General features: G+C 45.2%; 1 protein-coding gene across 1 annotated transcript in view; it reads left to right on the top strand.

The window, feature by feature from the left end:
* Positions 1–27288, top strand: part of MLYCD (malonyl-CoA decarboxylase) — a 471153-nt gene that overhangs the window by 271129 nt on the left and 172736 nt on the right. The window contains exon 4 of the mRNA XM_069216838.1: positions 8145–8294. Coding sequence (XP_069072939.1) covers positions 8145–8294 — 150 coding nt within the window. The remainder of the gene's footprint in view (positions 1–8144; positions 8295–27288) is intronic.

Genomic DNA, 27288 nt, shown 5'->3' with positions numbered 1-27288 from the left:
AGCATCAGGCGGCACAGTCTGTGGTACCATTTACAAAGGGGTCTGTAGGGCATCGTCAGCGTGGGCAAGACTGGTGACTGAAGAGGAGGGAACAGCTAGGCGACGCTCCACCAACTCTATTTCTTTTTCAAGTGCCCCGACGGCCTTTTGTAAAAAGCCATCTAGGGTTTTATTAGATCCGAGCTTTTCTTCAGCCCCCCCCCCCCTCGCCATCTGCCCATCTTGCCTTCTTAGATCCGAGTACCTCCAGTAGGCCCAAGGTACGTGGCGAGCTTGGCCTACGGGCCCCACCTGCTGAAGGTCAGCTAACAATCCCTCACCTCACTCGTAAACTCCTCGGTCCCTGCTGCTGGCGAGTATGGGGCAAGCCCAGGGGCAAAGATAAGGGGTATGGCCCAGCCCAGCCTCTTCCGGTCGCTGACGGGCGCAGGAAGGGCCTGCCCTTGGCCCGGGCTTTGTCCGGGCGCGTCCCGCGGTAGCGGGCGCGCGAAAATCTTTTAAAGGGGCCGCTCCCGCCCCCAGCACAGTCAGCGAATGGGCAGAGGGGCTTGGCTCCTGCCCCCTGCGATCAACAAGCGTGTCCCGCGGCAGTGGGCGCGCGGAAATCTTTTAAAGGGGCCGCTCCCGCCCCCAGCACAGTCAGCGAATGGGCAGAGGGGCTTGGCTCCTGCCCCCTGCCTCTGCGATCAACAAGCGTGTCCCGCGGCAGCGGGCGCGCGAAAATCTTTTAAAGGGGCCGCTCCCGCCCCCAGCACAGTCAGCGAATGGGCAGAGGGGCTTGGCTCCTGCCCCCTGCCTCTGCAATCAACAAGCGTGTCCCATGTTAGGTTGTTTGTTTTGCAATACCTCAATAAAATATACCATGAAAAAAGGTATAAAGAAGGAAGCAATGGTTGGTACAAGGGCAATGTACTATGAGCAGGTGACATTTGGCATTTTTCAGAAATGTATTTGGGGCCTCGTGGGAAAGGTTTGCAGGAAGGTAAAGAAGAGCTAAGCTGTGGTCTGCGTTAAATGGCAAAGTAACAAATTACTGTCAGCAGAGAGCCAACCAGATTGTATTCATGTGGGGGAGGTTGGTTTAAAATTTTGGAATATGTTGAGTGTTCTGGTTTCAATCATGAATAATTAACTGATGGGGAGAAAGCCTACTTTGGGAGCTCTCTCAGAAAGCTGTTGCAATAGTCCATCCTGCTCATGGCAAGCACATTAATAAGATTTTTGTGGTTTTAAGTGGAAGGCGGAGATACTTTTATATTTGGTGGAGAAGCTCATACTGTGAGCTGTCTTTATTGTAGAGGTAAATGAGCTGTCTTTATTGTAGAGGTAAAGCAGTTCAGCGTCATTAGGCATCAGAAAGCAGTCAATGGTTTAAAGCTGCAAAAGAGTGAGGGAAATTGAGTGATTGTTAGAGTGATGTACCTCAAGCAGGAAGGCAGCAAAGAATTTCTGATTAAAGAAGTGAGTGTATCGAGTGCACCACAATCCAGTGACAGATGGTTGTAAGGCAGTTAGTTCAGTTTGTAGGAGAGGAGTGAGAGAACATGATTTGATATTTAATATAATAGATGATGAAAGAAATCGCAGGAGGAGATGATTATACCCGGGGAGGAAGTAGAGAGTGAGAATAGTAGAGACCACAAAAAAATCACCAGGGGAATCAATCCCATCGGTGGGTGGTTGTGGATTGATCAGAACTCCAAGAGTCTGATAACAGGTAGCTGAAGAGGCAGGTATTGTGTAGGATCGTGGGATTACTCATATCCAATACAGATGGTCCAGGAGGCTGAGACTAGGTTGCAGTCATCTGAAGTGATAAATGAAATGTAAGTGAAGAGGAATAGGTGAGTATATATTTTCTTTATTTTTTTTTAGGTTCTTGCAATTATTTAGCTCCTTTTATTGAGCCTTTGCAGGTTTGGTTTAATTCCTCATGTACTTCCTTCTACTGTCTTATACTAAACCGTGATCAAAGAAAATACTCAGCAGTTACTTACCAGGAAAAAACAAATCCAACTTTTCAAAAAGCACTAAGAGCTTACTTGCAACACTGTGAGGCCTTATGCTATCTTTTGAGACTAAAATATCAAAACAACTGGGAATTTATATAGAGCAAACACATTTCCATTTCTCCTGCCACCATCCATATCGCGTTGTGATTGCTTGAAATCTCCCCTAAAAGGAGAAGTGGCACTTCTATTTCCTAGATTTCCTTGTACAACACATTGTGGTGCTTTACAGAGGTGCCTGGCTGCATATCACTGCAATGCCATGTTGGAAGGGTTAGCCTTCTTATTATTTTAAGTTTATGGTTTATATTTCACATCATTCTTTTCGTTTGGTTTCCCATCCAGTAGCTTACAGCATAAGGAGAGCTTTTGTGCGTAAGTAGGAGTTGCAGGACTCCAGTTTGTTGTTTTATAATTCCTTCCTTTTTTCGTGGCTGACACGTCATGTCACAACCTTAATCACGCCCCCTACTATGGTGGGTTTTTTAAGGCAAACTGTAGCGCATCAGCACATAGGACACAGGCAGCAAGCATGCTGCTGGCATGTCAAAGGCATGCTAAAGGCAACCAACTAGTGCCAGAAGCCTTGGTTCGTCATACCAAAGACCCGCAAGCTGTGTCTCTATTTTGAAGAGACTCTGCTCCAGTTAGAGAACTCAGGTAAGTTTATTTGTTGTACTTCTTTGTCCATGTGCACCCGATTTGTCTACATATTTTCTTCCTGCCCTCAATGTGGCTAGTCTTTGCAACATAAAAGGATTGCAGCAGGGAATGCCAACTTGACCACTGTGATGAAAAACCTCCAAGGTAGTTCTATCCATACTAATAGCAAGCATGCAGAAGGTAACCTGTCTTGTTCTTTGAATAATGCAAGATCTCTTTAGAGTTTAATGTAAAATTTGCAGAATGTATTGAATCCCATAATTCGGATATAGTATTTATCATGGAAACTTGGTTGCATGAGTCATCCTGCCCTATTCTAAACATAGCCATTTTGACATTATAAGAAAGTGAGTGGAGATCGGGGTAACAAACTAGAAGGTGTCTAGCTGTAGTTTATGAGGATGTCTACCATTGTAACATTTTGGGCCTCATTAAGATTCTGGCAGTCACTAGACTGCCAGACTTCTGGATGGTAGTCGGAACGCCGCCAATGTGGTGGTCCGAGCATCACAATACAACCCTGGCGGTTGTGCTGCCTGAGAACCGCCAGCTCCACCAGGATCAGAGATCCCGGTGGTCTGGAGGTGGTGGCAGTCCAAATCCTCCAGGGCAGTACTGCAAGCAGCGCTGACCTGGGGATTACGACCCCCTTCTCTGGCAGTCTTTTCATGGTGGTACCATTGCCATGAAAAGACTGGCAGAGAATGGGTGCAGGGAGCCCCAGGAGCGCCCCTGCACTGCCCATGCACTTAGTTGGTCAAACAGCAACCACAATCCTTGTTAAGATAAGACACACGCCAAATTAACATGTGTTCAACCCCTTGGTAGCTTGCCGCAGAGTAGTCAGGCTTAATTTAGAGGCAATATGTAAAGTATTTGTGTAACACTTCAGACAGTAACACAGTTAAACCATCCAGCAGATGGAGCCCACAAGAGAGGTAGAAAAATGGAGTCGATTTTGTTAAATAAAGCAACATCAAAAGAACAAAAATCCAATTAGTAGTACCTGAAATCTTGAATTTTAAATTATTAAGGAAAACAAGTGCCAAAAAAGCACAAAAAGCTACTGGGAAAATCTGATTGGGTATGACCGGGACACTGTCACAAAAAGTTTTTGTTGCCAGATCAAAATAGCAGCTCAAAACTACACACACTGGCTGTGCAAAGGCAGACCTGAGACATTTTTAAAGGACTACTTAAGTGGGGGGCGCAATCAGCACTGCAGGCCCACTAGTAGCATTTAATTTACAGACCCTGAGCACATGTAGTACACTGTACTAGGAACTTATAGTTAAACTAAATATACCAATTGGAGATAAGCCAGTGTTACCATGTTTAAAGGAGAGAGCACAAGCACTTTAGCACTGGTTAGCAGTGGCAAAGTGTGCAGAGTCCTATCACCAGCACAAGTGGGTCAGAAAAGTGGAGGGGAAGGCAAAATGTTGGGAGAAGTCCACCCTAATGCTGACAGGTCTAAGAATCAGCCTTGGTCTCTTCTCTGGAACTTTTTGTATAGAAACCCAATTTTACTAATCTGGGTAATTTAAGTTTTCATTTGGAACTTAATATTAATAAAGACACAACCATGGTCATTGATGTAATGACTGGCCTTGGTTTCCAACAATTGTTGATAACCAACACTATGCAGGCCTCACTCTTGGCACTATTTTATGAATAACCAAGCCTTGTACATACAGGAAATTTACCTCTGATAAAATCAGATTATCGGTAGTTAATTTCAATCTTATGGTTCTTGCAGCCACTTAAGATCCTTCAGCGCCTCAGGTAAGCCCTATGAAGCCTTAGAATAAAATAAATGAGGACAATATAAGTCAGGCATTTATAAAAAACGCCTGTGTCTTAGACTTTTCATCCTTGCCTCCTGTTGTTTGAAGTCTCAGGGACAACAAAGACATATCTCTGCCAGCACCTGGAGTCGCTGGAGAGACTCCTACTCTGCCCTGTGGTGCCCATCCAGTTCCTGGGACCCTGAAAGGAGAAGTTGGCAGCCTAAGAAGAGGAAATCCACGCACAGGACGCCGTGCGGAGAAAAGATCGATGTGACTCTGATCTGCGGCTGAAGTAACAAAGTGCTGCGGCTCTGTGGCTGAAAATCGACGCTCTCCAGAAACGGAACTGAAGAATCAATGCACGGAGCTAGAGAAACGACGTGCAGCATCGCTAACGGAGGCTGGGAGATCACAACCCGTTCTGTGTGGTTTTCGGATCATTGTGCGGCAGGATTTCTGACGCAAGCACCGCTGGGCGTGTAAAAACAATGCAAGGCCTGCCCGGACCCGAGAGTGCTGGCCGGATTGACGCATCGCTCTCCTGCGGTGAGAAGAAACGACGCAAAGGAGAAACGATGCAAGGTCTCGTGAGTGAGTGAGGGGCATCGCAAGCCCTTTTTGACACACACTCGCCCTATGCGGGGTTATTTTTGACGCATCCAAGGTACATTGTCACGCTAACAGTGTTAGTGTGTGTTTTAAACTACATAAAGACTCTTTTTGCTTTTTAATTGATAACTTGACTTGTGTACTGTGGAGTTTTGTCGTTTTGGTCTTGTTTTGTTTAGATAAATATTTCCTATTTTCCTAAACCTGTGTTGTGTCATTTTGTAGTGTTTTCATTAAGTTAGTGTGTGTTGGTACAAATACTTTACACCTAGCACTCTGAAGTTAAGCCTGCTGCTCTGCCAAGCTACCAAGGGGGTAAGCAGGGGTTAGCTGAGGGTGATTCTCTTTTACCCTGGCTTGAGTGAGGGTCCTTGCTTGAACAGGGGGTAACCTGTCTTTCAACCAAAGACTCAATTTCTAATACTCTCACATACACCCTATCAGGCCACCCATACCTTTATGGACTGGGTAACCTTGGTGTTAGATATAGTAGCTCCGTTAGGGAAGACTTGAAATGAATGGGCTGCCCCTTACTCTCTGTGGTTTTCGGAGTCTCTAAAGCTACTTAAACAAAAAATGTCTTAGACAAGAGCAGAAATGGAGAAAAAGTTACAATGTTGAAGAAAGAGCTTGTTATAAAAAAAAAGTTCTTTGAAAACATAAACGCAGCATTGCTGACGAAAATTCCAGATATTTGAGGGATAAAATCAATAGTGCCAAAAATCATGTAAAAGAATGTTTTTTGGTGCTGAATTGCGTCCTGAGCAGGTGAACTTGTCCATTTGCAACTTTAGTCAGGCCTTCTGTGATGGTATTACCCATTTTCTTTGAAACAAAAATCGGTGTCATATATATCATAATCCCTCCCACTCCCTGATTTTGACCGGAACTCCTTCTTTAACTCCACTACCAAATATGAGAATCCCGTCGTGTTACAGAACTAGTCTCACCTCACAGCACAACAAGGAGAAAACTACTGCTCTTGCCAACTAAATGTGGATCCTTTGAGGACCCTTTACCCCCACATTCTGCATTTTACACCTAAAATGGTATCCAGGCACTTTTCAATGATTTGAATCAAATCATTGACACAGGTATCTTTGCTCATGTTGGAAGGAAGCAACAATCATCTCTCTTATAAAAATAAAAACGTAGGCCAACCCTAAAAAGTTTAAAAACTTAACGAAGAATTGACATTAACTATTGAGAGGCATGCCCTCCTAGATATGTCCCAATCTGGTTTCATAAGTGGTCATAGCACGGAGTCAGCCTTGGTATCGGCGGCCAGCGTTATTATATGTATTGTGGATGGTGGAGGGTCCACAGTCCTGATTTTATTAGATCTCTTTGTGGCTTCTGATACTGTCTGTCACTCAGTGCTTTTGACAAGGCCGGAATCTTTGGAAATTAAGAATGGAGTCCTTCGACTGCTACATTCCTTTCTCTTGGAAAGGACAAACATGATGGCCTGTTACCAATTGTTGTTGTTTTCCACAAGGATCTTCATTAAACCTCATCCTTTTTAATTTATATGTCTCCCCTCTGGCACCTCGATTGAATCTTTCAGACTTTCCGTTCTGTGATATGCAGACGACACTCAAATCATTGTCACTGTCAACAGTGGCACCCAATCTACCGCTATTAACTACCACAACTGTATGAGGGAAATTGGAAAGTGGATGAAAAATAATTGCCTACAGGTAAATGCAGATAAAATAAGGTTCTTCTTTTTGATAGTTCATCTCCCATATTGCCAAACATATGGTGGCCATCTGAGTTTGGAGGTTTGCCCAGTTAAATCTGCTAGAAAGTTAGATTTAGATATGGTTTTCGAGGATGATCTCACTTTTAAGAATCAAGTAAGCTAGGTTTGTTCATCCTGCCTTGATATTCTCAGGAGACTTAAGAAAACGTTTCCTTTTTTCCCTCTGGATTTATGTAAGATGGAGGTGGCTCTGAGTTCCTCCTGCTTAGACTACTGCAATGTCCTCTATCAAGGGATTAACCTGCAGCACTTAAATAGATTGCAGATAGTGCAAAACGTGGCTGCACGTCTTATACTCAGGTTCCATAAACATCAGTCCATCTCCAAGTAATTGTCTCGTTTTCACTGGCTTCCGGTTAGAAAGAGGTCCATGTTTAAGGCTCCCTGTCTTGCTCAAAAACCCTTCATAACAGCAGACCGGAATCTACCAGGAATAACTTTTGCTGGTACACTATGAAAAGGCTTCTGAGATGTGCTGCAGGAAAGCTAGTTGTGGTTCCTAGAGTCAAGCTTAATGGTTAGGGGGCAGGTAATTCTCTTACCTTGCGACCAAAGTTTGAAACACTGTGCCATCTGACCTCCAGGCCTCGAAAGACCATTCTGCTTTTAGAAAGTCACTAATAACAAGATTATTTAGCCTTTAGGCATATACTCCTAATTGGCCTGTGCTGTGGCTAGTTGGTAGCGCCAAGATGTTTCCAGGTAAAAGTGCAATTATACCTTTTATAAGTTCCTTTCATTCATTCATCCTTTATGTGATCCATTAACATTTCTTTTGACTGAAAACCCTGACGCAGGTCAGAAGTCTGGGCGCCCACTAAATTAAAATATAACAGCATAATAGAATCACTTAAACTGAAGACTGGACCTTTCAGGTTAGAATTTAGCATAGAACTTGTTATGACAGAGGTAGTGAATGGGGGCACCAGATATGCTCTTGTCCCACACATGTGGCTTGATTCCAACTACTCCTTTACCATTCCTTCACTCTTGTACACTTTGCTGGCTACATTAGTGCTCTGGTTATTTTTATGTGGATGTGTGGTTCTCTTCAAAACTCCTAAATCAGGAAAAAAAAAAAAATGGAAGATCATGTAACCAATGTCATGACCAGAAATCAGGGGCTACAGCCCCTGGTTAGTAGGCTGTACATGTTACTGTGATAGGCATGATTTATCCTTGTATGCTACATGGGTTCCTCAAAGGTAAGGATTTATTGAAGGGATGCTATTTACAATTTTGACTGTCTTGACTACCTGTGAATTGAGTGTTGGCACAGAGTTAAATTTTGAATTCTGTTCTACGCAGGCCATAGTGAAGGAAGTCTCTGCTTTTCAAACTGAAGATGAGGACAAGATTTCAGCAGCCATTTTTTACTCTATAAGCCTGGCTCAGCAGGGCCTGCAGGGAGTGGAACTGGGAAATTACCTTATCAAGCGAGTTGTGAAAGAGCTGAAGGTAGGTGAAGGTGCTCTTGAATTAAAATACTTCTCTCCCAGGTCAACATATTCAGACCAGTCAACATATCCAGGTGAAGTAAGTAACTAAAGTAACCATGCAATAATGTTGCTTGGATATGCGTTTGTCAAACGGTATAAAACAGGTGTGTCTACATTGCTTTCCTTTCCTTTCCTATTTCTATTCTATTCTTCTAGCTATTTGAAGTTCAGGATGTTGGCTATTGAGTTGGGGACTATACATTTAGGAGGAAAGTTTGGAAGATGTACATTACAATAGATTGTTCATCTCACTAGTCCTCTGTAACTTTATAATGAAGGTTGACGTATTGGATATGTTGCTTTGCGAAGTTAAATTTTTATGGTAATTTTAAGCATTTCAAATCCGAGACCACCACAGCTGCCTAACATGACCACAGACATTTTCTTTAAAGGAAAATTAGCATTTATTGGTATCGTGTAAAACATGCTATTAAGGCAAGTGAGAGTGGGTCTTCACTGTTTTTCAGCAATGGGAATCTTCATTCAGACCAGTGTATTTTAGAGTCCGATGTTTTGAAGTCCTAGTGAATCAGCTTCTTTGCCTATGATTTTTGGTCGCCTCTCAGGTACGACGTCATCCCATCATCCTAAAAAATGGCAATATTAACAAGAAATTGAGTTTGCATGTCACTTAATTCCACTCTTTTACAATTTTAAGAAGCGGAAGGATGACAGTTTTCAAGCTTATTACTCGCAGACGACACTCAACGTCGGCTGCGTGCATCTACCTCATTGATCCATCAGTTAGAAAGGAAGTGGGAGCCAAAAAAGACTTCGATGCTAACATTCCTTTTAGTTCTCAAGTGTTTGAGGCAGTTGCTGATCGAGAGAGTCCCTGTGACTCTCATTGTGCTGTCACTTCATCTTCAGCATTGCGAGTGCATCACTTGGTGCAAGAGGTCGCTGTCTTTTCCTCTGTACCGTTTTGCAACTCCAGCACCCAAAGCAAAAGTACTATTTATCATAGTGGACAAGAAATTAAACGGAGTCCGTAATCCTTAGAAGCAAATGAGCCTCATCCTAGTGACCTCCCTTTGTTCCCTGTGCACTCATTCAGCAATGTAGGGAACTCCAGCACGGCATGGCCTCTTCCCAGATCAGCACACTGCAGATAGGCTACTAGACCTGTATTGTACCTTTTTTCTTTTAACTTTGCATTACCTTTCATCAGTGCTCAATTTGTAAAAGAAAGAGTGCCGGTGCCTGAAGCTCTGCTTGGATACTCTCGACCTGTGCAATTAAATGTCAGTGCACCGAATACCAAAGCTCTTTAGTCTTCGGTTCACCTCATGCCTCTTTAATCCAATACCAAACACTTCCTCCCTCTTTATCTCACTCCAGCAGGTTTCTGTATTTCTCCATTTGTGAAGCTTTTTCTGTCTTTTTCTTCCTCCTTTTTCTGCTTTGTGTGCTTTTCCCTCAGTAAAGGTCTGAGGCAGAAAATAAGTGGCAGCCCCCCAAAATAACTGGCAGTGGCCTCCATCAGCAGCTACTGGCTCAAATTAAGCACTACTTTTAATCTAAATGCCTTTCCTCAGTAAAATAATGGTATATCTGTTTCTGTCGTGTCATGTGTAACTTTGGGCGCAAGTTATGCAGCGCCTTGTAATTTTGGGATGTTGGTGACTTTTTTTTTCTTTTTTGCAACATTGTAATTGAAGCCTTTTGTCTTCTTTTGGGGGTGCAGCAGTTTACCACCATCACTGAAGTTCTGCTTTGGTTCTGGCTTGGAGGGTTTATTGTCCGTAATCTACATTTTACATGGTTTTACATAATTTTAGGTTACTTAGTTCTCCCTGTCTTCCAACAATTATTTAAACATAACTCCGTGTCCCTTCTTGTACAAATTCCATGCAGTGATTGAGAATTTTATTGTAATGATTATATGTAGGCAATTAGTCTTGCTGACCAAAATCCCTGCATCCAGCATTACCCCAAGGAACTGATGGAGAGCCAGGCTTGTGGCAGTTATGAACTACCTTATTATTCAATTGAGATCAATTCAGCCAGGACTGATCTGAGTAGCTCAATCTCCGCAGCTAAAAATACAGGTTTGGGCTGAAATTATACCTTTGTGTCGCATAAATTCTTAGAAACAGTTGAAAAATTTAAGTGCAGGCAATTAAATCAGAAAACAACCACGCCGTCCTCAAATCAGCCATATGCAAACATCACCAGCTCATCCAAGCCACCAAAAGATCTTTTTACAAAGAGCGAATTGACAACACACACAATAGCAAGGAGCTCTTCAGCATCATCAAGGAACTCACCAACCCCAAGCCCTGCTCCGCTGACCCACCCCACTCACAAGACGTCTATGACTCCCTTGCCACCTTCTTTTACAGCAAGATCATCGACATTCATGGAAGCTTCACACCACCACCCCCCCCACCTCCGCCAAGGTTGACCCCAGAACACCCTGCCACACCTACATCCTGAACGCCTGGACCCCCACCGACAATGAGGAAACCACCAAGACCATGAGCACCATCCACTCTGGCTCACCCGCTGACCCCTGCTCTCCCCACATCTTCAATAAAGCCATCCAAATCATCGATCCCCAGCTCCGGACCATCATCAACATCTCCATCGAGACCGCTATCTTCCCAGAGAGCTGGAAACACGCTGAAGTCAACTCCCTGCTAAAAACAAATCCATTGCTGACCCAGAAGACCTCAAAAACTACCAACCCATCTCCCTTCTCCCATACCCCGTGAAGGTAACTGAGAAGATAGTCAAGAACTAGCTATCCCGCTTCCTGGAGGACAACTGCCTCCTCGACGTCTCCCAGTCAGGTTTCCGTAAGAACCACAGCACCGAGACCGCCCTTATTGCCTGCACCGACGACATCAGGAGCAGACTCGACAGAGGAGAAACTGTTGCCTTCATCCTTCTTAACCTTTCTGCAGCCTTCGACACCGTCTGCCACCACACCCTTCGCACACGCCTCTCCAATGCCCGAATTCGCCACAGAGCCCTGGACTGGCTCACCTCCTTCCTCTCTGGAAGAACCCAGAGAGTCCGCCTTCCCCCGTTCCTTTCCAAGGCCACCAACACCATATGTGTAGTTCCCCAGGGATCCTCGCTCAGCCCCACCCTCTTCAATGTCAACATGGCTCTGCTCGCCAACATCGTTCGATCCCATGGCCTCAGCATCGTCTCCTATGCAGATGACACACAGGTCATCCTCTCTCTCACGAAAGACCCAGCAGACGCTAAGATCAACCTCCACACTGGACTCCACGCCATCGCCAACTGGATGAAGGAAAGCCACCTCAAGCTAAACTCAGAGAAAACTGAGATCATCATCTTTGGCCCGAACAGATCAGCATGGGACAACTCCTGGTGGTCTGCCACCATGGGATCGGCTCCAAAGCCCACCACCCACGCACGCAACCTCTGCTTCATACTGGAGTCTTCTCTCTCCATGACCCAGCAGGTCAACACCATCACATCCTCATGCTACAACACCCTTCGCATGCTCCGCAAGACCTTCAGATGGATCCCTGTGGAGATCAGAAGAACGGTCACACACGCCGTCGTCAGCAGTAGACTGGACTATGGCAACGCCCTCTACGCTGGAATAACGGCCAAGCTCCAGAAGAGACTCCAGCGCATCCAGAACGCCTCTGCACGACTCATCCTCAACCTCCCTCGCCACGAACACATCTCAGCCCACCTCAGAGATCTCCACTGACTCCCCATCAACAAAAGGATCGTCTTCAAGCTCCTGATCGACGCTCACAAAGCTCTCCATGATACCGGACCGGCCTACCTCAATGAGCACCTCAACTTCCACATCCCTACACGCCAACTCCGCTCCGCCAACCTCGCCCTTGCTACCATTCCCCGCATTTACCGCACCACATCTGGCGGTAGATCCTTTTCCCACCTTGCCGCCAAAACCTGGAACTCCCTCCCTCTCAACCTACGTCTGACCCAGGACCTCCTGACCTTCAGGAAGCACCTCAAGACCTGGCTCTTTGAGCAGTACCACCCAACCCTCCCCTGCCCCACCCCAGCACCGTGAGACCCTTCCGGGTGAGTAGTGCGCTTAACAAATCACTGATTGATTGAAATCCAGTTATGGACAAACTACAATGATTCTTTAATACTACCAGGGGGCAGTTTTTCTCAGACATCAGAGGAGCTGCCAACAGAGCTGTGGACTTTAATCCAGCCCACCTGGAGCTGTGCTTTTGCTATTCGATTTAAGTTTTAACCAGACACCTGGTGTGCTTTCAGTCAATCGATCAGGGGATTTGTAAAGCGTACTACTCACCCATGAGGGTCTCAAGGCGCTGAGGAGGGGAGAGGGGAGAAGGTGGTAAGGAGGTGCTGCTACTGATCGAACAGCCAGGTCTAGAGAAGCTTCCAGAAGGGAAGGAGGTCTTTGGTCTGGCTCAGGTGGGTGGGAAGAGTGTTCCACGTTTTGGCAGCAAGGTGCAAGAATGATTTACTGCCAGTTGTAGTTCTGCGGACACATGGAACGGTTGCGAGGGTGCGGTCGGCAGAGCAGAGATGCCGGGTTGGGGTGTAGAAAGAGAGTCGTCTGTTGAGGTAGTCTGGTCTGGTGTTGTGCAGTGCTTTGTGAGCGTGGGTGAGGAGTTTGAAGGTGATTCTCCTGTTGACTGGGAACCAGCACAGGTATTTCAGGTTGTCTGTGATGTGGCAGTGGCAGGGGATGTCCACGATGAGGCGTACAGAAGCGTTCTAAATGCGTTGCAACCTCTTCTGGAGGTTGGCCGTGGTTCCTGAGTAGAGGGCATTTCCGTAGTCCAGTTTGCTGCTTACGAGGGCTTGGGTGACTGTTCTTCTGGTTTCTGTGGGTATCCATTTGTAGATCTTTCGGAGCATGTGGAGGGTGTTGAAGCAGGAGGAGGAGATGGCGTTGACTTGCTGGGTCTTGGATAGTGATGGGTCCAGGATGAATCCTAGGTTGTATGCGTGGTAAGTGGGAGTCGGAGCGGTTCCGAGAGTGGCAGGCCACCAGGAGTCATCCCATGCAGAGGGGGTGGAGCCGAAGATGAGGACTTCCGTCTTGTCGGAATTGAGTTTGAGGCAGCTGCTCTTCATCCATTCGGCGATGGCCTTCATTCCTTCGTGGAGGTAGGTCTTGGCGGAGTCCTTGGTGAGGGAGAGGATCAGCTGGGTGTTGTCGGCATATGAGATGATGTTGAGGTTGTGGAATCGGGCGATGTTAGCAAGCGGGGCCATGCAGACGCTGAAGAGGGTCGGGCTGAGGGACAAACCCTGAGGTACGCCGCAGATGATTTTGGTGGCCTCCGAGCGGAATGGGGGGATGCGGACTCTCTGGGTTCTGCCGGTGAGAAAGGAGGTGACCCAGTCCAGGGCTCTGTCACGGATTCCAGCATTTCTGAGGCATGAGTGTAGGGTGTGGTACCAGACAGTGTCAAATGCGGCCGAGAGGTCAAGGAGGATGAGGGCCGTGGTTTCGCCGCTGTCCAGTATGGTTCTGATGTCGTCGGTGGTGGTGATGAGGGCGGTTTCGGTGCTGTGCTTGCTGCGGAATCCAGATTGTGAAGGGTCCAGGATGTGGTTCTCCTCTAGGAAGCAGGTTAGTTGTCTGTTGACGGCCTTCTCAATGACTTTTGCTGGGAAGGGGAGCAGGGAGATAGGCCAGACGTTCTTGAGGACCTTTGGGTCCGCCTTGTTTTTTTTAAAGAGGGCATTGAACTCAGCGTGTTTCCAGCTCTCTGGGAAGGTGGCGGACTCAAAGGAGCTGTTGATGATCTTCCGTAGTTGGGTTGCGATGACAGAGCTTGCTTTGTTGAGGATGTGGTGAGGGCAGGGGTCAGATGGAGAGCCGGTGAGTATGGTTTTCATGATTTCATTGGTGCTGTTGTCGTTGATGGGGGTCCAGGAGAGCAGGAGGTTGGTTGGAGGTCTAGGCCTAAAGTGATGGATGGAAATGCTTTAATCATTCAATCACTGGTCCTTCCTGTAGTAGCTTCCATTGCATTTTCCTGTCATTTTTCACCCTCCTCTACAGTGGCACAATTGAGATGAAAAATTATGAATATTTTTCTGTTTAAAGAGTTTCCCTGCAGTGGAGGCTGTCTAGGCGTGAGTCCTGAATTTTGCAGTGTCATAGGCACGCAAACAGCTTCTCACAACAAGGCCCGCTAGTGTCAAATCACATATGTGGAGCCTTTATTTGCCATATAGGGCTTGTGACTTAGCAGTTCGATCTGTCTTTCATGAAGTGTCTGTAAGTCCCACAGAAGAGATGGATAGCCCAATACCCCTAGGGAGCCTGGGTTATCAATAGTCAAAAAGTTAAAGCGCTAGCAAGGGAATCATTTGCAGAATATATTGTGCATAAAGCAGCTAGATAGCAAACGGAAGTAAACTGACATACATACTAACTTAATTCAATAATTCAGTTAGTCAGGAAAAAGAAGAGATGAAACGGGCGTACACGAAAGAGATTACATTAAAATATTTATACTGTTGGGTGCAGCAAATGCTGAAAACTTGGCATACACTTATCATGTACACTCGGTCCATTATCATAGATATACGTGCATGTAAGAGTCCAATCTCATAGTAACTGGAATAAGTATTTTGGGTGAATCCCGCAAACCATGGCTTTGAACTTTCTCAAAAGAGAATTGGCACAGCGTCAACGTTTCAGTCTCTGGTGTCATAAGCCCGTGAGACCACCATCAGGACCATAAATATTAATGGACTTTCATATCAACCCACAATAAAGGACAGATGTAGCTGGTGAATGACTTAGACAGTTCGCCTGAAATAGGCACAGTAAGTGAATTAGGTTGAGATAAAATGACTGAATGTCATGCTTGTGATAGAGAAGTTTCTTATTGTAAGTTCAGCCGAGGAATCTAGCGGTAGCCTTCCGCGTGACTTTGCTTGCCTATTGTGAGCATGAACATTGAGTAATTTTATCTTAACCTAATTCAATTACCCTGCCTATTTCAAGCGGATGGTATAAGTAATTCACCACCAGCTATATCTATTCTTGATTGTCGGTTGCCATGAAAGCCCATTAATATTTATGGTCCTGATGATGGTCTCACAGACTTGTGACACCGGAGACAGAAACGTTGACGCTGTGCCACTTCTCTTGTAAGAAAGATCGAAGCCCTGGGTTGGTGGATTCACACAAAAGACATATTTCAGTTAATATGAAAGTGGACTCGTATGCATTCATCTATGATAATGGACTTTGGACTGACTGTACATGATTAGTGTATTGCAGGTTTTTGAGGTTTGTTGCTTCCAACAATATAAGTATTTTGATTTAATCTGTTTGTGTATGCCTGTTTTCCCTTTTCCTTGTTCTGACCTATTGAATTGTTGAATTAAGTTAATATGTATGTCGGATTAATTTAGTTTGACATAGCTACATTATGCACAATTTATCCCACAAATGATCCTCTTGCTGCCGGATTTGTCTGTAAGAGCACAGACAGGATAAAAAGGCGGAGGAAAATGCTCCCCAGCATAATTTTCAGTGCCCAGGGCAATTTCATCCATCACTTTTTAATCTTTCAGAATTTTCCAACTGATGCCTGACCTTGCCCATTACAGATGATGATGGCAAGTAGAAGCGATTTCGACGCTTTTGAAAGGTAAGTTTACTTCTTTACTAAAGCAAATAAAAAGTCCTGTTAGCAGCAGGTCAGAGACAACTTGCCTCCGCCAAAAAACACCCACCAAAGAACACCTTTTAAGTTGCTCTGTGTGTTGCCATGCTCAGTGCTAGCAGCAGTGTGCTCTAAATTTTACTGATACTTTTTTCTCTGTTCTCATTCTTGGAGTTTGATTAGATTTCATGGAGTTGTAGCAAAGCACACCTTTAAAGCAGAGGCAGTACTGCCTTTCCCAATGAAGCTTTGCAATTGAAAGGCTGTTCTTCTGCAGGGGTTTTCTTGCGCGAGCCACTGGACACCCTCATTCATAAATTTGACGAGCTCCTGTGCCCCAGTCTGTCTTTTGCCCTAAGTGGTAAGTTAAGCTCATCAAGGTTTGTTATAACAATTGACTGTTTAGAAAAAAAATCAAAGGTGTGGCGAGCTGACTCACCGGAGCAATCGATAGAGAGACGTAAATAGGGAACAAAGCAGAGTTCAGTAATAAGAAAAGGTAAAATAAGGAAATCGACAAAATAGAAAAAGGTCGTTAATTGAGCCGGTTATATAAGTGAGAGATTAAATATAGGTTGTTGCGTAGGATGCTCGGCTCACTGTGCACCTCCTGAGTTTTTATTGAAGTAGGAAGATGTCTGTCAGTCTATTGTCCTGTTTCTCATTTATCACAACACAAAACACTTGGAGCACTTGGACCTTCTATTGCCATCCTATTGCTGTCAACCACCTTTTGGCAGGTCTGGAATGACTTTTTAAGGCTGTTCTGTGTGATGGTAGTGTGCACTTATCCAGAAGTTTACACATCTTTGCTCCACTCCACCGTACAAGTGCACTACTTTACCAGTTCTCCTTTTTCTTACTGATCTGACTGCACAAGAAACTTAGATCTTGATGCTTGGAGGATTCAAAATCATGGCATCCACCTGGTGGAGTTGACTAGTTGCGCTTGATGCTTATCCTTCATTTAAGCTCAGGCAGTCTTTAACTCTGTGTTGTGCTTAGCATTTAAATGCAAAAAGAACAAGTGATGGACGGAATGCTGAACAATGTCAAACATTCCCCTGGCTGGGCAAATCCGCCAGGGCAGCGCTGCAAGCAGCGCTGCCCAGGGGATTCTGACCCCCTTCCCGCCAGCCTGTTTCTGGCGGTTTACACCGCCAGGAAGAGGCTGTCGGGAACAGGTGTCCTGGGGCCCCTGGGGGCCCCTGCACTGGCCACTGGCATGGGCAGTGCAGGGGCCCCCTAACAGGGCCCCAGCCTGCTTTTCACTGTCTGCCAAGCAGACAGTGAAAAGCGCGACGGGTGCAACTGCACCCGTCGCACACCTGCAACACCGCCGGCTCCATTCGGAGCCAGCTTCAATGTTGCAGGCCCCCTTCCCGCTGGGCCGGCGGGCGCTAACATTGTTAGCACCCGCTGGCCCAGCGGGAAGGTCGGAATGCCGCCAGCGGTCTTTTGACCGCATGGCGGCAGATTGGAGGTTCCCGCATGGCGGGCGGCAACCGCCGCCCGCCAATGTAGGAATGAGGGCCTTAATCTCTTCCACCTCTTTTGGCATGATCAACATACTCATCAAACATGCTGACAGAAAGAGGAATAAACTATTGCTTGACATTGCTTCCCTTGAGGAAGAGATTAAGAATCTCAATCTCCCTGAGGCAACCAACAAAAATTATAATATTTTAAAGGAGATACTCAATGGGTACCAATGGGTACCAACTGTACATTAAGGATAAGAAAATGAGGAAACTAATCAGGGATGAGAACGACTATAGCAATGGTCGAATATATACATTTGCACATAGATTTGATCAGGTTAACAAAGATGCCAGCAGTAAAACACCCAAGACTACTACCCCGGTTGGGTCAGCCACCAGCAGTCTATCAGACGTTTCCAATCTCTCAAGTAATGGCCTTGAGTCGTCTTCAGAGGGGTCCTCTAGTAACCTACCTCTTCAAAGTGCCCCTCAACAATTGTCTTTTTTAGAGGAACTGGGCCCATACAGGAGTGGGGTACGCCAAAATTTCAACAGACCAAGTACAAATCCAAACCCACCCGTAAGGGGGGGGGAGAAAACATAACAACAAACAGCAGGGAGGGTGTAACAACTCGGTCCACTTCAAAAACCCCAAGAACATGAACAGCTATAACGAATCTGATACCCCCACCCCACTAGGAGACTCCATGCAGGTTATTAATCTGTCTACCCTTGATTTGTCTACATATGAAATAAATGTTTTGAAAAAGGGTCTGGGCTTCTGTCCTACTTCCAAACCTGACTTTTCCAACATACATATTGATCTTTTCAAATTCATACGTCATCTCAAACTCAAAAAGTTTTTTCTCAACAAACCTGTGACTAACAAAACCTCTCACATCCCCTCACAAGATTGTAACCAATCTATCAAGGACTTGCAAGACATTCACATGATCCTTTCATTAGACACTACTACCCTACCGACCCCTTCTTTTGACGAATTACTGTCCAATTTAGGCATTCCACCAAATTTGGATCTCGATTGCGGGTTCAAACCCAAATCCACCTTTGTGCCAGTATTACCCCCTGAAAACAACATTGATGTTTTTTACAAAGCAGTTAGTACAGAATTGTTTCACCTCGAAGACAAATTCAAGACCTGTGCACCCAGAACAAACAGCAACCTCAACCATCGTGAACTCCTGGCCTTGCAGAGACTTTCCACGTGTACTGACATAGTCATCAGGGAGGCTGACAAAGGGGGCAATGTTGTGGTAATGAACAGATCTGATTGTGTCTGAAATCAATAGACAACTCAGTGACAAACAGGCATACACACAGTTGCAGGATAACCCCCTGCCTGGGATCACTAAATTGATAGCAAACAAATTGACACATTGGAAGAATTTGTGCCTCCTGTCAGATTTGGAATACAGATATTTATACAATGATACACACCGGGCACCCTGTATATGCATTTTACCCAAGGTCCACAAATCAGGGATCTTTCCACCAGGCAGGCCCATCATTTGTGGCATTGGATCACCTACTGAACACATCTCAGAATATATTGACTCTTTCCTTCATCCATTAGTACACAACTTACCCTCATACATACAGGACACCAGGGATTTATTATGCCAACTGGAAGATATTGAGTGGAAAAAGGAGTGCATGTTTGTTAGCCTTGATGTAAGTTCTCTTTACACTTCCCTCCCCTTAGAGATGGGCCTAGAGATGCTCTCGGTGACTCTCGCGGATTGCGATGCCACATTATATGAACATACCCTTATGCTTCTTGATTTAACACATCTGGTGCTTGAGAACAATGTATTCCTGCATGAAGGTAGCTGGTACCAACAGCGCCAGGGGGTAGCTATGGGAGCCAAATGTTCTCCCTCATATGCCAATCTCTATATGGGACAATTTGAGAAGTTGCACCTTTGGTCCAAATGCCCTACGCACATCACCTAGCGCATCCTATATTGGGGGAGATATATTGGCCATCTGGACGGGTAGCAACGAGGACCTTAGTGCACTCATAGACCACTTAAATTCTAACAAATTTAACCTAGTCTTTACACACAAAGTGGATTGTGCCCAAATTTAATTTCTGGACCTACTTTTTTACATCACTGCAAATAAGATTTCCTCCAGACTGTATAGGAAACCAACTGCTTGTAATTCTATTCTACATGCACATAGCGCACATCCTCTTTCACAAATAAAGGCTATCCCCTGTGGGGAGATGATAAGAGTACGTCACAATTGTAGTGATACAGGGATTTTCAAACACAAACTTGAAAACTTGGCACAACGTTTCCGAGACAGGGGCTACACAGAAGATCTTATTTCCTTGGCGAGCAGACGCGTTTCCTCCAAAAACCAACAGGTTAGAGGTTATAAAAAAGCTCGCACAGATAGATCCAACAAGAGGCCTGTTTCTTTTGTTACTCAATATAGCCCTGCCAGCAAGACAGTATTACGCATTCTCAAAAAGCACTGGCACTTGTTACTCCTGGACTCCAGTTTGAAAGACTCTATTGGAGGTTCACCTGTTATTACACACAATAGGGGTCCTACCCTAAGGAACATCTTGTGCCCCAGTTTCCTTGCTCCCCCTATACATCCCTCATCTTGGATTCCTGGTAAACCGATGGGTTTTTTCAAGTGCGGTTGCTGTGTGTCTTGTCAACTAGCCCTCAATAAAACTGTGTCCTTCTCTTATAACACGAAGATCACCTACCATATCAAAGAGTTCATGAATTGTAACACTAGGTATACGGTCTATTGCATCATTTGTGTTTGTGGTCTGATTTACGTTGGCAGCACTATACGTCCATTGAAGGAACGTATTCAGGAACACGTCAGAGCTATCAGGAATCACAACACAACTTATCCCCTTGCAGTGCACTTCAATTCACAACATGGGGAAAAAGATCTTCTCAGCGTCAGATTTCATGGCATGACTCAGGTGTCCAGTTCACCCAGATGGGGGGATAGAACTGAAGACCTTCGCAAATGCGAGGCGAAATGGATTCTGAAACTTCGTGCAGTCGAACAGGGGCTGAACCCTGACCATGAATTACATGTTTTCCTTACATAACATTTTTTTTTCCAACTGTTAAGTCCTCATTGTACCTTCGTATTCGGATCAACCGGACCACTTTTCCGGCACCGCACAGAGACGCGGTAAGTTACTAGGTCTTGCTTGTTCTCTTTTCTTTTTAACGCTCCGTTTGACGAGTATTGCTCAGAACTGCGGTGTTAGTTCTAACTGTTAACAGTTTCACAGACTGACGTGTGTCTACACGGACTCGGCTTGCTCACCGATGCCATGTGACCTTTTGTATACAAACCTGGCATTTTTCATGTTACAAATATAACCACGGTACTAGGGCCAAACTATTATTCTCTATGCGGCTTAGGTCGCATTCCAACAGTTTCATTTCGGGACTAATTTCTACGGTTTAAAACCAAGGGGCTTTCCCCTTTTGGAGCAATTGTTAGAAACTTTTAGCAGCACTTTCGCACTTTCCATAAACTTAACTTCTGTATTTCAGCACTCAGTGCTATATATGGTCTGTCTTGGGACCAGTCCGTGGTGTTATCTTTTTCGGTAATTATTCGCTACCACCATATCAACTTTTTCGTTTCTACTCACTTAAATGCTGGATAATACTTATTTCACTTCTCTTTTTCACCTCCATGCAGGTCTCTGGTGGTTGAGGCTTATCAGGGCCTCTACAAGTATTCATAGTTACTACTGCAACTTCAAATACCCCATGCTCTAGAGATACTACCGTTAACAGACCTTTCCAGGTATTATACTACCTTGAATAATTTTTTTTTTAAATCCACGTTTACCTTTCTTTAGATTTCACGGTGGCCAATTACTGCCAACTCTTAATCCTTATTCTTTCAGATCTACAGGCACTAGCCTCCTACGGGCACTCCAACATTTCCTAGCTGGCCAGATGGTCTAGGTACATTTGTAGTTTTAACCCTCTCACCTACAACAAAAATTCCTTACTCTTCCTTAACACGTTCTAGTTCCGATATGCGCTCACATTGCTAATCTGGAGCACGCACACAACTTGCCAGCAACATGGCTTCTTTCTATATGCTCTAAAGAATATTTTCCACTTTGGGTGTCCCGCTAACTACACAACAACCCAAAGTCCTTTTTGCTTGTTTATCGTGCCATGCCTACCCTCTCTCTTCTCTTCTCACTGGGGTCGCACATTGTTTGCCACCTTCCTTTGTGTACACAAAATACGATTTACCGTTTTACACAACTTGTGTTTCGTAAAATATGGGTATTGTTACATACAAGTTTGCTTATATTATTGTTTTACAGCCTTGATGAAGTCACCTGAGTGACGAAACACGTGTTGGGATACAAATCCTTGTTATTTGACCAGACTTTACATTTGTGTGCTGTGGTCGCATTGTGTTTATTCCCTATCAGAGGTGTATAACTAAATGATAGCCATTGTGATGTTAATGCTTCATCAGCTGGCTCGGTGGGATGTGCTCATTTAGTCCTATCTGGTGTGTGCGTAATTTATAGATCCACCGTTGTTTTCTTTCAAGCAGTATAGACTCACAATTAATGTCTTTTTGATGTTCCAGAAAAACCCACTGGTAGTCTTCTACTGTGTATGCTTTCTCTATATAATGGGTGGACATTTTAGTAGTGGCAAGTCCACATCTAAGGTTACTGCGATATTCGAAGATACGAGTCCTAACCTTGCGAGTGGTCATCCCGACATAGTGTAGATTACATGGGCAAGTGATCATGTATACTGCTCATTGAGGGTTGCAGTTGGTGAAGTAACTGATGTCCCATGTCGTGATGTCGTTAAAGGAAACCTTTTTGATGACTTTCGTTAGATGGCATACACTGCAACCACCACATGGGTAGTGTTCTGTGGATGGTGGTAAGTGATTGGTTCCATCTGGTTTCTTGTTTGAATGAAGTGGACGGGTTTGCACAAGCATATCTCGAAGACTTTTGTCCCGCTTATGTGAGAGCTTGGATTTGGGGATATTCAATGAGCCACTTTTGAGGATTCGCCAGTGTTTGTTGATAATCTTGCTTACTTGATTGGAGGCTATATTGAATGTTGTGATGCATATCGGTCTTTCCTCATTTTCCTTTTGAGGAGCAGTATCCAACAGAGCTTCTCTGTTATTGCAAACTCGTTTCATGGGTGATTGATTATCTTGGGGGGGTACTTCCTTGCCTCCAGCTTCAATGCTAACTTTTGAGCTTGCTCCTTGTAATCTGCTATCTCTAAGCAGTTCCTTCTCACTCTTAGTAATTGTCCAAACTGGAGGTTCTCCATCAAGTGGCGGAGTGGGCATTATCATACGAAAGTAGACAGTTCTTGCTGTTGGTTTTTCGTGATTAGTTATCTTGAGAGCATCATAGGTAGCTATAATGTTTGAATCCAAAAAGACCGGTTGTTCCTTGCTCATTGTGTGAGTAAATCTCAGGGACTCATCCTGTCTATTCAGCCATTCTAGGAAGGTCAAAACCTGTGCTGCTTCCTCTTTCCAGATAACCAGTATATTGTTAATGTATCTTTTCCACAATACTGTGCTCTCTCTGTGTGGGTTAGCAGGGTTTAAAATTCTCTGTTTCTCTAGATGGTGGACATAAAGTCCAGCTAGGCCCGGAGCGAAGGCGCTTTCCATGCTGGTCCCGTGTTTCTGAAGGTACAAAGTTCCTTGAAACTCAAAAAAATTATTTGTTAGAGCCCAAAAACAACATCCTATGACCATGTTTTGTGGTGTTTGGTAGTCCCAGTCTATGTTAAAGATAAACTCCTTAATTATACATAATGTATCAGAGTGAGAGAGACTCGTGTATAGGCCCTCCGCATCCAGTCCCGTCAGTATCTCAGTTTCCGGATCATAGGGTCGGACTTTTAAGAGACATAGGGCCTCATTATGACCCTGGCGGTAGAGAACCGCCAGGGCCAACGGGGGCGGGAGCACCGCCGACAGGCCGGCTGTGCTCCCTTGGGCATTCTGACCGCGGCGCTTTGGCCGCGGTCAGAACGGGAAAACCGTCGGTCTCCCGCCGGTTTTCCACTGCCCCTAAGAATCCTCCAAGGCGGCGCAGCTCGCTGCGCCGCCGAGGGGATTCTGACAATCCTTACCGCCATCCTGTTCCTGGCGGCTCGCCCGCCAGGAACAGGATGGCGGTAAGGATTGTCGTGGGGCCCCCGTAAGAGGGCCCCGCTAGTATTTCACTGTCTGCGTAGCAGACAGTGAAATACGCGACGGGTGCAGTAGCACCCGTCGCACCTTCCCACTCCGCCGGCTCGATTACGAGCCGGCATCCTCGTGGGAAGGGAGTTTTTCCCTGGGCTGGCGGGCGGTCTTTTGGAGACCGCCCGCCAGCCCAGGGAAAAACTCATAATACCCTCCGCGGTCTTCTGACCGCGGAGCGGTATTATGGAGGGCGGCATCCTGGCGGGCGGCCTCCGCCGCCCGCCAGGGTCATAATGAGGCCCATAATACGTCTTTCGTATCTTTATGTTAGGTATTGGTGTTTTGGACTATGGGTCTCAAAAAGGCATCTGCATAACAGGACAGGGGTTCCAAAATAGAGTTAATCTGTGATACTATGGGTCTACCAGGGGGTGTCTCAAGGTTCTTATGAATTTTAGGGATAGTGTAGAAGGGTGGACTTACTGGATTCCTATTGATTAGGAAATGCTCTTCTTTCTGGGAGATCCAGTTGTGCACTAAAGCTCACTCCACCATACTACTAATCCTAGTCTTCAGAAATTCTGTTTGGTCCTCGTTACGTTTTTCATAGTTATGTTCATCGCCCAACAGTCTCAAACATTCTTTTTGGTAATTCTCAGTGGTCTAGATCACAATAGCACCCCCCTTATATGCTAGTTTATCACTATGTTAGTGTTAGCCAATTCCTTTAAGACTTTTTTCTTGTCCTTCGTTGTGTTATGGAACACCCTCAATGTGCTTGGGTTGAGCTCACTGATATTCTTCAGGCTGCTTTTTCAAAAGCAAGGATTTCTACTGGGATAGATATGTTGGGGGGAGGGGGGGTTTAAGGAATATTTATTGTGTAGGTCTGTGTCCCCCTAGGTTGAAGTGCCCGCACGTTGACCTTCAAAAAAAGATCTTAATTTAATTTTCCTAATAAAATCATTCACTTCGATGCACAATCTGAATTTGTCCACAATGAAACCTAAACCCTTCTGAAGGACGTGTTTCTGTGGATCAGTCAGTGGTATACCACCTAGATTTACTATTAGACTGTGCAGCTGCTTGGGCCTGCTTAATTTTCCTGACTCTGTGTATTCTCCATTGTCATGCTGCTCATAGTCATCCTCCCTTAATCTCGGTCGGATGCCCATTGAACTTGGGATTGTCTTTTTGTCTTGCCCCTCTGGCGTCTCTGGCCTGATCCTTAAAAAGGGGGCGATATTGTGAGAATTGGTCTCCTTGAGGCTCCCAATGTTCGAACTAAGGAGTGTACATCTGGTGTGGTAGGGTTCCATGTGCAAAGTGGGCTAGATACATGGGATAAGTACCCCACCCTCTACCTAGTCGGAACCCAGCTCGCCTGTTTCTTCTGTTGTCCCATCTCCCCTGATATTGCCCTTTCATGTTAGGGTCTGAATTATTGGAGCCCGAGTCTTATGAGTCTGAGACCGTATTGTTCCCTGGATTTCTCCCTGAGGGAACATAGTCATCTCTGATATAGGGGTATACTTTTTCATGCGTAAACTTGCTTACGTCTTTCTTGAGTTTTTGATGTTTTGTCTGCTTCAGGTAGATCTCATATTCATTTATGGTTTGGTTTATTCCTCAAGACGTTTCTTGAGAGCCCCTGTGGATAAATATGATTTTAGGTGGACCTCTACGGTGATGATCTCATCTTTAGTTCCTCCAATAGTCGTGTTGCAGTTTTGATAATAAGAATCAACCAGTTCTGGCTACAATGCCAAGATATAAGTGACCAATATTTTTTGAAAGTTTTATCATGTTGGAAAATGAAAGGTTAATTTCTTACTATGAGACCCTGTGGGACTTCATTTGCTCTGAGGTATTCTGTCATCATGATCCCATGGATCATAGTTTTATTTCGATTACTTTTCAGGATGCTCAGTTAATCCCAGTCGTTACTATCCCCAGCCGAGAAAGTGAGTCCTATAATTTCTGCCATGTGTGCTAAAGGAAGTCCTTCACATGTCAGTGTAACGTTTTCTAGCAGTCTTTTCCGTGGTTCTGTGTCTGTCTTTTAGTCTGCTGTCAGGAATCTAGGTCAAAGGTCTTGGGACAGAAAGGATTACTGGCTTCCACTTGTAATAACTGGGGTGTTTTGCCCCTAGTGTATTTGGGCCCTTTACTGGAGAGCCCTTAACTGTGAACCATGTACCCCTTTCAGCACTTGACTGTCAGGATAGCGAGGCAGGGCAGTCCATTGTTCACTTCAGGGAGATGCTGCAGGCTAGAGATTGAGCACCGGGGAACACATTACAAATACCACTTAATAAATTACTCTGAAACCCGAGCTTTTTCCTCATAAAAAAGGAAAAGTACCGGATTACTATTTCCTAAATACTACTCGCAAATTTGGGAACAGTATGTCAGGTTGCGATGCCTGTGGTGATGGTGACACCCTCTAAAGGGCCTGACAACCAACAGGGTAGCACACTACAGAAATGTTCCACACGTGAGGTAACCCCTTAAATGTAACCTGCACCCGCTGCACTGAAGACACCTTGAACAGTCTGCACATCAGCAGGCCCTGCATCTAAAAAAAAAAAAAAAAATTCTTCCACTCCCACAGGCCTAACAGAGTAATATGGGTGCAGTTAATAAAGCTCAGGCCTGCTGGCTCTGAAGAGATGTTACCACAATATTTAAAAACATAAATAGAAGGTCAAAACAGAATGCAATGAATATTAAAATATTTCAGGATGGTGCTACCTTTCAATGATGTTCAACAATATGTTCATGGATTCATTCTCTATTTTACCTTTGTAGATGCTGCTAGCAGCACAGGACCTAGAAACAAAGGTCCCTGCATCCAAGAGCAAGAGAGTAAAAGTCACAGCTCTAAAAGTGCAGAAATGGCATACAAGCTGTTGTATAGGCACTCAAGGTCACCCAGGATACTCATGGTTACAGAATCGTTTAGGCAGTAAGGCTCTGGCGGAGGGCCTGCCACTCTCCTAGAAGCCCCCAAAGGTGTTCTTAATTGATGGTGGTGTCTCTGCGGCACCACTTCCCTAAGTATACAATTTTTATTTTATGGGATGAGTTTGCCTGAGCTGATTCCGGCCTGTAGCACTGCCTTTGAATCAGTTTAGGATGTGCCTTTTTCTTTTTTTAAGACTGTATTTCCTGGTGTGGCTATTGTGTTTTTTAATATAGCCAGGTCACCCTGTATCAAGTGGCGCACTAGCAGTCTTTCTGCTGGTTGGCACAAGGGAACCCTGCCAGTCCTGGAAGCTCCTGGGAACTAAGCACATCTTTTCGTGAGTTGGCGCAGGAGCTACCTTTCCTGCCAGTGGTTCATGCAGGTGGGAACCTCTGCACTGGATGCAGGGAGTAGGCATGGGAGTGACACCTTGCAATGGTCCTGTGGCTTAGCCCTCCCCATAAGCCTTACAAAATGGAGCAGGCCTACCCTAGGAAGCAAAATGGAGTGCTTAGCATAACACACTCAAAAGCAGCCTGATTCGCCTTCGGATACCTGGCCCTCCCCAGAAGATATAGGTAAACTGAACCGTGGGGGAATAACGCATGGCCTTGTCCTCCTGGAGTGGGAATGATCCATAGACGC

This window comes from Pleurodeles waltl, chromosome 12, assembly GCF_031143425.1.
Source record: "Pleurodeles waltl isolate 20211129_DDA chromosome 12, aPleWal1.hap1.20221129, whole genome shotgun sequence".
Classification (NCBI taxonomy): domain Eukaryota; kingdom Metazoa; phylum Chordata; class Amphibia; order Caudata; family Salamandridae; genus Pleurodeles; species Pleurodeles waltl.
The sequence above is the reverse complement of the archived record's forward strand: the minus strand, read 5'-3'. Positions and strand labels throughout refer to the sequence as shown.